General features: G+C 33.6%; 2 protein-coding genes across 2 annotated transcripts in view; both read right to left on the minus strand.

Annotated features, from left to right (window-relative positions):
* The window catches only part of TTLL5 (Tubulin tyrosine ligase-like 5), a 33499-nt gene extending 23859 nt beyond the window's left edge, over positions 1–9640 (minus strand). The window contains exon 1 of the mRNA XM_090112323.1: positions 9495–9640. Within this exon, the coding sequence (XP_089968449.1) occupies positions 9495–9511 (17 nt within the window). The 5' untranslated portion in view covers positions 9512–9640. The remainder of the gene's footprint in view (positions 1–9494) is intronic.
* A 2838-nt stretch (positions 9641–12478) lies between these two features.
* Positions 12479–15249, minus strand: Rpt5 (26S proteasome regulatory subunit Rpt5). Its single transcript, XM_090112477.1, has 5 exons — positions 14586–15249; positions 14241–14436; positions 13652–13848; positions 13223–13353; positions 12479–12722 (listed from the first exon to the last, which is right to left on the minus strand). The coding sequence occupies exons 1-5, from the start codon at positions 15138–15140 to the stop codon at positions 12515–12517; spliced, it is 1287 nt and encodes a 428-aa protein (XP_089968603.1). The 5' UTR covers positions 15141–15249; the 3' UTR covers positions 12479–12514.
* Positions 15250–15521: the final 272 nt, after the last annotated feature.

Consider the following 15521-nt stretch of genomic DNA (forward strand, 5'->3'; position numbering starts at 1 on the left):
TATTAGTTTGGTAATAATTATTAAAGGTAGTTACAACCCTAGCCATTGAGTCGAACGGTAGGCAACACAATATCGACTTTGTGCGGGTACATATGGTACATTTCTTCTTGCTGTGAAGCGTAATTATTATTATTAAGATTTTTTAGGCTATTTTGAATCAGCTGTTCAAATTTAATTCTAGAAATTTATTAAAACGTGATTTTTTTAAAAGTATATTATGAGTTTATAAATACCTCAACCAATAGTTATTGTGTCCTATCCTCATTTCTTTATATCTTGGTAGTTAACTAAAGTGTTAAATTTACATAACCTCAACAACAACATTTACACTGCCACTGCACTAAAACTAAACTAACTAGCTCTCTAGCTATAAGAACCATCCTCGTACTTCAAGGGATATAATAAAAAAAGAATTATCGAAATCGGTTCAGCCGTTCTCGAGTTATGCGCTTACCAACACATTTTGCGATTCATTTTTATATTAGACTAGCGGTCCGCCCCGGCTTCGCCCGTGGTACATGTTTACGTTTTCTCTACATAAGAACCATCCTCGTACTTCAAGGAATATAATAAAAAAAGAATTATCGAAATCGGTTCAGCCGTTCTCGAGTTATGCGCTTACCAACACATTTTGCGATTCATTTTTATATATAAGAAGATAAGATTATGTGAAAATAACCAGGAAGGTGAAAAACATATTTACGAAAACCTAACATAGTAACATAATATGGCTGTCGCTACAATAATTATATTTCAATTTTATCTTTTTATACCTAGTAGAACTGGCCGACGAATAAAAAAAATCGTATTAGAATAAATACAATAAATTACGGAACAAAAAAAGGATTGTAACTGAATTAGGTATGTTTGTTTCTGGGCGCACCGTTTTCGACGACGCGACGCGCGACGTAAGCGTATAGGTATAGGTACCTACTTTGCTAAAACAAACTAATAAAATTGTGTGTCTGTCTGAAAATTCGGAAAAGCATATTTTGCAAGTTTGTAATTACTTTGATAGTTTACCGATTTATAATAATTGTAATTGTAATTGTATAATATATAATTTGCAATGTGGTGAAATTTCATAAAAATCACGGGCCAATTTTTTGTTTTGAATCCCACCGAAAATATAATTGCGTTATTAGAATAATTAATTACTATACCTACCCACGATCAATTATTACAATATAGTCTCAAATGCATACTAGAGAAATATTGCAATTTGATTCAATTAAAATGCATAGCATACAAAAATAAATTCACAACACAAGAAATTCCGCGCGCAAATCATAGCGCGTGTCAATGAAATCAAGAATGTTTTATATCAAGCCGACGCGGACGACGACGCGACGCCGAACAAAAGTACCTACGACGGACGACCACGCTTCGAGTTGCCAAACAACATGAGTAATAAATTGTTTACAAAAAAAACAAGTTTTCCATTTTTCTGTATGAGTAGACAGAACTTCAAAACGCCACCTGCTACGGTTTATATTATGAACGATTGTTATAAAAATAAAAGTTATATTTGTTGGTGTAAACTATTTTATTGATCAATAATTTTGGAATTTAAAATTGTCAACATTGATTACAATAAAACGCAGTTTTATTTTATTACACTATTGTTTTTTTATCAAAACATGTATTTGAAGTACCATATAATATTATGCTGATCCAAGCATTTTCACTCAAAACTAATATCACTAATGATTTGTAAAAGTAAATTATTTCAATATACATTTCATAACCAACATGTAAGAATAATTATAATTATTCCTACCTACAACAACAAACCTAAAACACTATTTACTATGGGAAAATAACCAGGAAGGTGAAAAACATATTATTATTTACGATTTCGACGCACTCGACTTTTAGTAAAATATAGTAGGTAAACATAATATTATGGTTTTGATTTTTGCTACTAGTATAAGAAAACTGCGTGTTCAAACTACTTGTTTGTCTGTCTGAAAATTCGGAAGTACTTTGGTAGTTTACCGATTTATAATAATATTGTATGTAATATCGTTGTTTAAAAAATATTCAAACACAATAAAATATGATATACTGATTTATCACTGGTTTCAGTGATGAACTGATGAGTCAATTATAGCCACTATACTTTCGTCATACGTGTGTATGATTGATGTGATTTGCAACGTGGTGATATTTCAGAAAAATCACGGGTCAAATTGTCCCACCGAAAATATAACTGCGTTATAAGAATAACTATACCTACGATAAATTATACATAATACAATATAGTCTCAAATGCATACTAGTGAAATATTTTATTTGAATCAATAAAATAAAAAAAAAAATAAAAAATAATAATAATACAAAAATAAATTCACAACACAAGAAAATCCGCGCGCAAATCATAGCGCGTGACAATGAAATCAAGAACTTTCGAGCCGACGCGGACGACGAAGGAGCCTAACAAAAGTACCTACAATCATAGGCGGCTCGTGACAAAATTGTATGGCCGTGTTCACTTGAAATAAAACAACGAAAATAGGTACCTACAATAGCGTTAGCAGTTCAAAAAAATGAGCACCACATTATAAATGTCTATTTATACACTAAAAATTATAGAGTATTTCAAAACGAATTCAATTATTATTTAGCAATAATTAGAAAATCCCCGAATTTGCATACGTGATCGTATTCATAGTGTTTGTCTACACTAATATTATAAATAGTCCGTTTTCTTATGGGAAAAGGTATACATTTTTGAGTAAAGCAATGCCATTTGGTACGAATGTTGTACTCGTCCACCTAAGCCCAAATCGCCTGGTAGCCAGTGTCTACTCCCCGGCAGAAGGGAGGGAGGGGGGGTTATAGAACAGAGCGCCCGGCGCTCGGAAAAAAAATTCTGGCGGATTCATTTGGTCCTTTGAGTCGAGTTTGGTGTCGTTATCAGGTAACTAGATGATGCCCGATTCATTCCCCATACCAGTTTTTTAGGGTTCCCTAGCAAAATATGTCACAATCTTTAAAATAATAAACTTTTGGCAGTGGCAAAATCCAAACAAACCAGTATATTTTTATATTTTTGTATAAAACTTGGTTTATAAAAAAATACTGTCTGAAAGGCCATTTCATGCAGATTATAAAAACATTAACATGTAACATATATCTTACCATTATCAATGTGAAATAAATTATAGAAAGTACAGGAACGTTCGTCAGCGCAGCGTAGGGGACGGCTAATAGACCCGAAAAATAAGCAATAACATAAAACAAAAACCAGTCAAGTGCGAGTCTGAATCGCCCATCGAGTGTTTCGTACTTATTTGTCCTATACCATGTTATCTTGTCTGGTAGGACCTGGTTAACTGATACACACACACTTTCGTCTTTATAATATTAGTGTGATTTTTAATCATCTTTAAATTATAAATGAAGTCAGGTAACATTGTTAAAAATAAAGATATATAATAATAGAACGTTTTTGTATTAATAATAATGACAACCACCTCCACAATTACATAATTCGGTACATTTGAGCTGGCGTATAAAACACTTCAATCTGGAATTGCAAGATTTTACGCACCGACATCTTATCAATTCAAAGCTTCTCTTTTCTTTTTATTTCAGATGGGCAAGGAATATTTTGATTTTTTAGGTCCCTAAATATATTATACAGCCTGTAAAACTGCCCTTAAGGTGTGTTGTTTAAGCCTTAAGGGCAGCTTCTGTGGGAGGCAAATTTTCGATTTGCCTGTCCGTTTTTGTTAAAAATTTGTTTGCGACCCTCATTTACTGTCACAGCGGGGTACCTACAATGTGAAAAATAAACATGTATTTATAATAATTATAAAAAAATATAAGTTCTGGATAAGAGTATCCTTAAGATATCGTGACCGTCCTTACCTATCATGCATTGTAATCACAAACTTTTCAATTTCACTGTCTGCATATTTGCCACTGTAAAGTGCTTCAAATCCTCGTGTGCTATTCGGATATGCCTTCCATACCTCAAATGCATGTGTACCTATAGTTTTTTTAGACCTTCTAGCTTGGAATACATGATATTCTGTACTAGCCATATCTGTCGACTGTTCTTAACATTATTTTGGCTACTACTACTATATCGTGTGTTCCAAAGCTTGAAGGTCTAAAAAAACTATAGGTACACATGCATTTGAGGTATGGAAGGCATATCCGAATAGCACACGAGGATTTGAAGCACTTTACAGTGGCAAATATGCAGACAGTGAAATTGAAAAGTTTGTGATTACAATGCATGATAGGTAAGGACGGTCACAATATTTTAAGGATACTCTTATCCAGAACTTATATTTTTTTATAATTATTATAAGTGCATGTTTGTTTTTCACATTGTACCCCGCTGTGACAGTAAATGAGGGTCGCAAACAAATTTTTAACAAAAACGGACAGGCAAATCGAAAATTTGCCTCCCACAGAAGCTGCCCTTAAGGCTTAAACAACACACCTTAAGGGCAGTTTTACAGGCTGTATATATGTAGGGACCTAAAAAATCAAAATATTCTTTGCCCATCTGAAATAAAAAGAAAAGAGAAGCTTTGAATTGATAAGATGTCGGTGCGTAAAATCTTGCAATTCCAGATTGAAGTGTTTTATACGCCAGCTCAAATGTACCGAATTATGTAATTGTGGAGGTGGTTGTCATTATTATTAAAACAAAAACGTTCTATTATTATATATCTTTATTTTTAACAATGTTACCTGACTTCATTTATAATTTAAAGATGATTAAAAATCACACTAATATTATAAAGACGAAAGTGTGTGTGTATCAGTTAACCAGGTCCTACCAGACAAGATAACATGGTATAGGACAAATAAGTACGAAACACTCGATGGGCGAGTCAGATTCGCACTTGATTGGTTTTTGTTTTATGTTATTGCTTATTTTTCGGGTCTATTAGCCGTCCCCTACGCTGCGCTGACGAACGTTCCTGTACTTTCTATAATTTATTTCACATTGATAATGGTAAGATATATGTTACATGTTGATGTTTTTATAATCTGCATGAAATGGCCTTTCAGACAGTATTTTTTTATAAACCAAGTTTCATACAAAAATATAAAAATATACTGGTTTGTTTGGATTTTGCCACTGCCAAAAGTTTATTATTTTAAAGATTGTGACATATTTTGCTAGGGAACCCTAAAAAACTGGTATGGGGAATGAATCGGGCATCATCTAGTTACCTGATAACGACACCAAACTCGACTCAAAGGGCCAAATGAATCCACCAGAATTTTTTTTCCGAGCGCCGGGCGCTCTGTTCTATAACCCCCCCTCCCTCCCTTCTGCCGGGGAGTAGACGCTGGCTACCAGGCGATTTGGGCTTAGGTGGCCGAGTACAACATTCGTACCAAATGGCATTGCTTTACTCAAAAATGTATACCTTTCCATACAAGCATGCCCATAAGAAAACGGACTAAAAGAGGAAAACTTTGTTTGTTTGTTTGATTGTAATGAATAGGCTCATAAACTACTGGACATTTTACCAATGTTTGCAAGTTTGTGATTACTTTGATAGTTTACCGATTTATAATAATTGTATACTTATATCATTGTTTAAAAATATTCAAACACAATATGATATAGGTACTGATTTATCACTGGTTTCAGGGATGAACTGATGAGTCAATGTTAGCCACAATACTAATCACTTTCGTCATACATGTGTATGAACTATGATTGATGTGATTTGCAATGTGGTGAAATTTCATAAAAATCACGGGCCAATTTTTTGTTTTGAATCCCACCGAAAATACATATATTACTAATTGCGTTATTAGAATAATTAATTACTATACCCACGATCAATTATTACAATTTACAATATAGTCTCAAATGCATACTAGAGAAACATTGCAATTTGAATCAATTAAAATGCATAGCATACAAAAATAAATTCACAACACAAGAAATTCCGCGCGCAAATCATATAGCGCGTGTCAATGAAATCAAGAATCAAGCCGACGACGACGCCGAACTAAAGTACCTACAGTACCATTTACCTTCAGTGTACAATACAGTTTACAGACCTACGACGGACGAACAATAATGAGTTTGTTTACAAAAAAAAACATAGTTTCTAAGGTCATTAGTTTTATTTTATTTTATTGTTATTTTCTTTGAACGATTGGAAATGAAATTACTCAATTTTTACTCAGAACTTTGATTTATTAGAATTATGCTCATTATGTATAAGATAACGAACGCGAATGCACGACATCTAGCGCGTCAATGTCTAAACATCGCCTTTCGTTTAGACATTGACGCGCTAGATCTGTAATAAGTATATAGTCTATGCGCTAGATGTCGTGCTTTATGTCGTGTTTCGCTTGGCAAAAGTCACGCACACTACTGTAGAAGTGTCAAATTTTTCCGGTATTTTACTGTTGTTTTTCTAAGTAAATATTGTAAATTATTGATTAAAAAGGTCGAACGCGCACACATTTCATTATAGAGAAGTGATAAAATGATTAGTTTTAAAGAAATAGTGTCTGTGTTAAGTGTTTAGAGGTAATCAAAAATGTATGGAGGGACGGTCGGAACATCAACCTTAAAGACCAAGAAAAAAAGTTTAAATGCTAACCTTTATGTATGAAACTTTCTAAAGTAATTTATGCTCGAATTATCAAGATTATATCTACGGTAAAAATACGAATAAAATTATCCGTAAGGTCCGAGCCGTTCCGGTCCTTGCGAATGTTAATTTCGTGTGTAATATTTGAATGTTTATTAGTCACTAGTGACTAGTTGCTACCCGCGAATTTGTACGCGAATTTTGCTCACGAAAATAATCATGAAATTTTTCGGGGCCTGGTAGATGGTGGCCTATCTTCTACTACAGAATATGTTATAAGCAAGCGCATCTTTATATTTTAATCCATTGATTTAAATTTTGCTACACTAATTAAATAATCCTATTCACCCCTTAAACAGAAGCTAATAAAAATAGCATCTAAGCGTTACCCTGGATACGACTATCGACGTATCGATAACGTGAGGGGTTCGACCCTAATTCCTCCATTTACGAACTGAGAGTAGCGGAGCGGAAACAAGAGCAGTAGCGATTAAATAAGTTAATCAATAGGTTCAAAATCTATGGAGATATCGATGTACAAACAATTTAAAAGAATTGCGAGAGAATTGAAAATCTCCGTTGTTTTGAGAATGTAAGTTAATATTTTCAGGGACAATTTCTTTCTTCTCGGAGTAAAACTGCACGCATAGGCAAGTCCAAAAAGATAAAAAAATCGCAATACTAATGTATACATCTGTTGTCAAATATATACATAATACAATCTAGGAAAGACTTTCAGACAGTTTTTCAGGAATTCCTGAAATTAACTTTATCTGCCTTATAAAATAAAGATTGTTCTCAATAAATTATGAAATATTTTATAGTCATTGCTAGTTTTTCTTTTTAATTTAAAATTTGCAAAAGAAAAGTATAAGCAGCAACCAATTTTCCGCACTCGCTTCGCCTATCAATGTAACATGCGTGTAAAATCGCGTTTGGAAAACTGGATGCAAGTTCCGATAATACTGCAAGCCTGATTGAAGTTTGTTTGAGGAAACTAAGAGATTGATTATAGGCATTTAGTACTTGTAAAATGTATCTGGACAGGTAAAAGTTAGTCGTATTAATGGGATATTTATATAAAGATAAAATAAGGATATCCTTATAAATATTTACACGGTTTTAAATTTTATAGCAACTGATTTTTATTCAAAGCTTTATTACAAAAGTTACCCGAAAAAATATATTTTTTGTACTTATCTAAAATCTACATACATATAATTTAATTTTTATGTACTATCGTAAATTTTAGGACAATTTTCGCATTTTTAATATATTTTTTCATTAAAATAACAACTAACTACCTAAGGTCAGGTGGGGTAAGAGGGTCACTGGGGGAAGAGGGCCTAGAGACCATAACTAGTAAACCGAAGCGTTTATGACTATGTACTTTCCGTCGATAAAAAAGTGAAGGCGAATTAGTTTGAGCGGTTTTGAGTAGATGTCGCTACGTAGCACAGACATCACAAAAAATGTAAACAAATTTGACAGTTGCGAATTCGGCTAACACCAAGTTCGCTCGTTTTTTTGCGAACCCATATTTTAGTGATAAAAGTGTGCTAGAAATATTTTAAATATCCTGATACACGGAGAAAACTGTAAGTATTTCTTTTATTAATCATTTTAGTTAAGAAACAACTAAATATTGTGAGTTTCTTTCGCTTGAAAATCCTAGACTTCAAAAACAATAGCTGGGGTAAGAGGCTCACTATTGACGGTGAAAGAGGAACATATGTTTCTCTTCCCCCGTGTGAGGGGTGACCAACATTTTGATTAATTTATAATTATATGTGGATAAAATGAAAAGAAGTGACTGACTGTTCTGTACCTATTACAATTTTAAATTATAACTAAAAATTTCTCGCTCATGTGTTTTTTTTATATTTTTTTTTTTTTATTTAATAGGCGGGCAAACGAGCATACGGATCACCTGATGTTAAGCGATTTCCGCCGCCCATGGACATTCGCAACTCCAGAGGAGTCACAAGTGCGTTGCTGGCCTAAAGGATTATGCCTCCTGTGCCAGTAATTACTTCAGGGCCTCATCTCACCACCAAACCGGAACACAGTGATGCAAGCACCACTATTCGCCAAGTTTCGCTAAGTTCGCCTGTCTCAAAATTCCAGAAATTCCAAAGAATTTCTTTTGGATCAAGAAGATAATTTATATTTTTAACTGACTTCTTAAAAAGGAGAAGGTTCTTAATAGATGAATTAAAATACTGATTCGCAATATTGATCTCATCACATAGTGCCATTGTTATTTTTAAAGAGTAACTAACTAGGAAAACTAGTTAGGGACAGACTGTTTACCATTACTATGTATGATTAAATAAAAATAGAATTATAACTAGTCGACTTCTTTTTAGTTTGCCACCCCTGATCGAACCTGTATGTCCCTCTTACCCCGAATTGATGTATTCTTGTTTTTTATTCCAAATTATACCTTATTTCATCGACATTAAGATCTAATATTGATCAAAGACATTCTATCTACAAATTAACGAACATTTAGCAACGAATATTTTAATTCAAACTCCAATCTTAGGAAATACAATGACTGTCCCTCTTACCCCTTGTAAGGGGGAAGAGGAACGATTACTCAATCTTGACATTAATGTCAATATCTTCGTAAGAACTGTTATTAGAGTAATTACATTTAGCCTACGGGAAGCTAATACATAAAGGTAAGTTCTGTGTGTTTCAAACATCTTAAAAAGCTATAAATGTTGTTCCTAGCAGTCAAAATATTTTACTGAAAATGAAATATGTTCCTCTTACCCCACCTGACCTTAACTACAATTTCGATCTCATACACGTAAAAATAAATATTCTTTTAAAAATTTACAATTAATTCATCACGTCTATTATAATACTTAATATTACTTTAAAAATACTCACAAAAACACCTTTCCCATTGTTACAATTTATCGCTAACATTCACATAACACAAAACAATTTATTATTGCCTTCCGCTCGTAATAAATCCACGCACGCACGACCGCACTCTAACGCACGTACATGATGACTGAAGTTATCACAGAGCAAGTAATATGAAGTTATGTTGAATGGTGTTATGAGTAATATGACGTCATGTTGGTTGAAGTCGCGAGTTTGATCTCTGGTGGTGCAAATATCATAATTAACCATGGCTGGTTCCATCATCCATCATCAGCACATATACGTTCCCACTGCTGGGACACGGGCCTCCTATGAGGGGTACAGGCCATAATCCACCACGCTGGCCAAGTGCGTGTTGGCGGATGACACATGTCGTACAACTTTTTAATTCTTCGACATGTAGGTTTCCTCACGATGTTTTCCTTCACCGTTCGAGCAGTGGTGATGTTACAACATGCACAGATAAATTGAAAAATCTATTTATTTCCTGCGCGCTCGCCTCGCCTGGTGCGAACCTCGGACTTATCGATTTGAAGTCCGAGGTCTCACCACTGAGCCACCACTGCTTTATGGCTGGTTATTGCAATCATAATATGAATTTGCCAGGCAGTTCAATTCACGGCGCAAACTAACTGGGAATAAGAGGTCATGACAAAAAAAAATTAGGTAATGGGAGTAGCAGTTCCTATAATGAAAATAAATCCGTTTCAAGTAGTACGAAATCGAGTCTGAAGGAGTTAAATGCAAACCTATAAACATTCAACAAGCTAATAAAAGTGTGGTAAAGATTTTCAGTAAAAATTTTTGCCTTTCTTTTCCGTTTATGTGAGTGCCCAGCATAATACACTTAAAGGGCTAACAGAATCTAATAAGATTTATACTTTTATGCAAAACTATGTTATCAAATTCTTTATTATTTTGTTTTGACAGGTCAAACCAGCAAGAAGCAAAGGATGTGGATAAAATTTCTTTATGATACAGAACTATACAACTATTTCAGAGTTCAGTACACACTAGAATATCTTATTTGCCTTGGAGAAGTTTACTTCTCAGTTTGGAGCAGCAAAGACTGGCTTAACATTGGATTCTACGCTTCACTAGATAATAATGTAAATAATTGAAATCTAATATTTTAAGTTTTAATATGTATTTTTTTAAATATTAGCAGATGATAAAGCTTTATAAGTCAATGATGGAGTGGAAGATTTTGATATTCAAAGTAGTGAACATCTATAGTTGAAAATTAGCGTGCCTTCTGCAGTCATAATGTAACTTGGAGGTAAGGGTGAGAAAAGTAAAATAAATGGGTTTGAATCCCAAAGCTATACAATATGAGAATAAAGAGAATCAATGTTTTTTTTTTCAGTTTTCTATTAATTTGGATAAAAAAATTCCTCAGTGTATAACAAAAAACAAACCCCTTTGGAATTCAATTTGAGTGATGAGTAAAATCGTAAATTATTTCTCTTTAAAAATAACCTGGTGTGTGGACGGTTGCTGTTGCATTTTGTGTGTATTTTGGGAAAATCATCAGGTACCTTATATTGTAGCTCGATTTCGTCTTCTGGATCCATGGTGGACTTTTGAGAGACAAATAAAATACATAAATACATATCCATAATACATTAAAATATGTATAATATAAATTTTCCATATACCCGCTATAAATATATAATTAAATATAAACAAAATACGATCTCAAATAAATATACAGTAAAAACTAAACTAAGTATATTTGAATAGATTTAATTATATCAAGCGAGTCATATTAGCTACGGTTTTATACGAAAAGCATTTCGCCGCATACTGTTGAACATTCAAAAATCAATATCGTTATGCGGTAAATCAGATGTTTAAACAATAATCTTGTCAAATATAAAATTTTACATAGGTTACTTACGTTTACTGGCAAATTTTCTCGGCCGGTGATAAGCGGGCCAACATAAAATATACACTAACGATTTTACATTTCTGATTTTTTTTGGTTTATTAACACTATTTTTTACAAAAATATATCAACTAAAATTTTGATAGATCCATCATAATTTCATGTTTCAAATTTAGCACACGCGCGTCGAGAAACTTTATGGATGCGATCAAACGCTTTATTGAGTTTTATAATTTTTAACCAATTTAATTATGAAACAAATAATATTTTCACTTTCAGTTCAGTATTCAAAATGACCCCTATGAAAAAATACGAGGTTTGTAATAATAAATTGTAAATAAATTTAATCAGCTGTAACTTTGGTGAATTAGTGAACGCAATTTTTATGACAGGTCAATCAGCTGTTTTTATAAGGCTGCATATGCATGAAAATTTTAAAGGTTAGTCTACATACTTTATAATATGAAAATAAATAAAAATTAAAAATCAAATATCAATTAATTCAGGATATAAATGGGATTAAGACTTCACTAGTAATGTTAAGGTTTTATTTGTAAGATCTACGCTTTGTTTAAACTTTAAGTTGTAAAAATGCTATAATTATCTATACAATATACATGTAGGTAAATAGCACGTAAATAGTAAGACTAGACTGTCTTTTTACTGGTTCACACCATAAAAATTACTGGATGGATTTCGATAAAACGTTTTTATTACATAGGTATAGAGGAATATCTCAGCAACATGTTTGTTTAATTCACACACGCGTGAACAAGTCACCGGCATAGCTGGTTTATGAAATTTATACCCCACGATAACTGACTTAAATTGTTGCTGTTGGGTATCAACAATCTAACATGCTGTTAATTCCATGTATAAGTTGCGGGTATTTATGAAATAATTTTTAATATAAGGTGCTCCCTGATGCTCCTAAGAAATTCTGTTGTATATAGTGATTGAATTTAGTATATTCTGAACCATTGTGACGAATTTCTAGGTCGTGAAGCCAATAACTTTATCGATGATTTTGTTTGTACAAGATTTTATGTTTATTTTTTATGTCGGTTTAGGATACAATAAGAACAAAATATATCACTATTAATATTTATTTAACCATTACATGTGTTAAAAACTAAGCATAATAGCTGAGATTGGCCTTTTTCTTAGCCTGTACTTCCAAGATGGCGTCCATAAAGTCCTCATGAGTGACTGCAGTGGCGGAACGACGGAGCGCAATCATACCGGCTTCTACGCACACTGCCTTGCACTGGGCTCCGTTGAAGTCATCGGTTGAACGAGATAACTCTTCGAAGTTAACGTCGGGTGATACATTCATTTTACTGAAATTATTCAAAACATTACATAAATGTAAATTTTCCGATTGTGCAATTTAAGTGAACCATCAATTTAACATATACATACTTCAATAAAAGAATTAAGATATGTTGTAGCTGTTGTCTTATTATTGAGAGCAATATAAAAATTACAAATATGATATATAATATAGAGCAAATCATCAATTTTCGAAATATAGAAACATTAAATAAATTTAAAAAAAAGACGTGTGGCACTCGGGGACTGCCGCGGTAAAGCTATTGCATGCTATGCCTTCAAGCCACACCTCCGCGCCCGTCGGAGTGGGGAGCGTGAGGTTTTTCGTTACTAAATTTCTGGATTCGGTCCCCGCGCTCAAGCCCGCGCCCGCGATAGAAGCTATGCAATAGCTTAAAAATGTTGTGCGTAAGTATTAAGTATACAGCAAGCTGATATTCTTCTACCAATTAATAACATGTTTAAGAGGTTTATTACTTGCATGTAGTTTAATTTAAAAGCAACATACCGTGAGTGAATTTGCATGATTCTCGCTCTTGCCTCTTCATTGGGATGTGGGAACTCAATCTTTCTGTCAAGACGACCAGAACGCAGCAGGGCCGGATCCAAAATGTCTACTCTGTTTGTGGCGGCGATTACCTGAAAATAAAAAAATATCTATTTAACTTGTTGGCTTTATAATGGATATGTTTGAGATTAAAATGTGAAATTAAAATACTTCTGCTGTTACAGAATTTGTTGCCGTGATAGATTTTATGTATAGAAATTCTGTAAGGAAGATTTAATTATAATAATGCAAGAAGTAAAATTTTCTTATTGTGTATAATTTTAATTATTTGTTCAAACTATTACTTTGTTTAACATTGTCTGTTTTGTTACTAAAATTGTATTTTATTTTTTATTGTAAATTAGTAAGCTAATATCTATAATTTAATACCTTAATATCAGCAGTGGAACTGAACCCATCAAGCTGATTCAGCAGTTCCAACATGGTTCTCTGCACTTCACGGTCACCAGCCTTTTCTGAGTCGAATCTCTTGGTACCGATAGCATCTAATTCGTCAATGAAGATGATAGCGGGAGCCTTTTCCTTTGCGAGGGCGAAGGCGTCGCGGACGAGCTTTGCACCATCACCTGAGATTGTGAATAATGTTGTTAGCAGATAATAATAGATGTTTTGCTCAATCTATATTGTATACAAACTAGATATCACATATTCGTAAAAATATTGTGTGGCAAATAACAGTGAGAAGTGAGCTCTCATTTTGTTAAGTTTGCTTGAAACTCAGCCTACATAAATATGTCTTGATTTGTGACCTTATTAGGTGTCATGGTTGTAAGGCTAGTAAACTTTGTTATAAAACTTTTCACTCACAACAAATGCAGCTGATATAAACATAAATCACACAGAAAGAAATTAGCCTTGATTCTGAATGTGATAATTTATTGACTATTGTCATACAAACGCTACTTTTTTCATATTATCACAGAGTCGCCACATGTTGTAAGTAATTAAAATTTCTCACCAATAAACATCTGCACCAACTGAGGACCAGCGAGCTTCAAGAAGGTGGACTTGGTCTGCGCTGCACAGGCCCTCGCCAGCAGGGTCTTGCCGGTACCAGGGGGACCGTACAGCAGCACACCTTTGGGTGGATGGATGCCGAGGTTCACAAACTTTTCCTTGTGCGTCATTGGGAGTACCACTGCTTCAATGAGTTCCTGAAAGAAAGATTAAAATCACTGTATTTCTATAAATAATAGAAACATATCTATATATGTAATAAAAAATTATTTACCTACATTTCTAATAGAGAAATTATCGAATACAACTCTCAAATAAAACAAAATGAAAAAAAAGGAATAAAAACCTGTATTTGTTTGTCCAACCCTCCAATATCTGAATATTGTTCAGTTGGTCTCTCATCCACCTCCATAGCCTTCACTCTCGCGTCATATTCAGCTGGCAGTGTCTCCAAAATCAGGTATGAATCTTTGTTCACACCAACCAAATCTCCTGGCTTCAATTTATCAGCATCTACCAAACCTATGACTGGCAGAAAGTATGTCTGACGTGTTGAAGTCTTGATTACTGCGCATTTACCCTTCCTCTGTGAGTCCAGGTCCACTACAGCACCGTCTTCTTCCTCCTCTTGTGGGTCTACATCCAAAAGTTCAATCACATTTGATACGAGGTATGGCAGTGTCTTGTTCACTTTTATCTTCTCTGTATTCTCTTTAATTTTGTCATTTTGTGCCTGCAGTTCGTGTGAAATCCTCATAACTTCGCTCTTCATGATTTTAATTTCATTGTCCAATAATCGAGTCCGGCTGATAATTTCATCTGTTGGCATTCGTAATACTTCCTCGCTGAGCGCTTCCTCTCCATCGTCCCAAATAGATTTATCTTCTAATGTAGTCGCCATTGAGAGTTTTGTTATAAAATAAGTTTAATGTTTACTGGATAAATTACTTATTTCTTGAAAACAACCAACACTGCACACAAAACACAAAATGAATATTGAATTGTCATTGCTCAGTGTTACCAAATAATATGCACTTTTACCAGCAACTAAAATTGCTATACAATAAAATGTATCAATATTGAATAAAATTTCTTTTAAACCATTTATTTTTGTTATAATTAGATTTTCATTTAAATTTTCAGCGTAGGACAATTAATTTCATCATCAGGTACCTATATAATAATTTTTCAGTGTGTTTCGTATTCTGTGGTGATCTGTGGTGGTGCTGCATCACTTTAGGGAGATTATCGTAGAGATTATGCTTTCAATTGTCAATTCAAC

The sequence above is a fragment of the Colias eurytheme genome, chromosome 18 (assembly GCF_061535395.1).
Source record: "Colias eurytheme isolate Ceu_HAF_F1 chromosome 18, ilColEury1 Martin Lab GWU primary, whole genome shotgun sequence".
NCBI classification, from domain to species: domain Eukaryota; kingdom Metazoa; phylum Arthropoda; class Insecta; order Lepidoptera; family Pieridae; genus Colias; species Colias eurytheme.

Coding starts and splice junctions, on each gene's coding strand:
- Rpt5 (XM_090112477.1), bottom strand. CDS start 15,140: ATGGCGACTACATTAGAAGATAAATCTATTTGGGACGATGGAGAGGAA. Junction 14,437..14,585: donor GGTTGGACAAACAAATACAG/GTTTTTATTCCT, acceptor TCTTTCTTTCAG/GAACTCATTGAAGCAGTGGT. Junction 12,723..13,222: donor ATCATGCAAATTCACTCACG/GTATGTTGCTTT, acceptor GAATAATTTCAG/TAAAATGAATGTATCACCCG.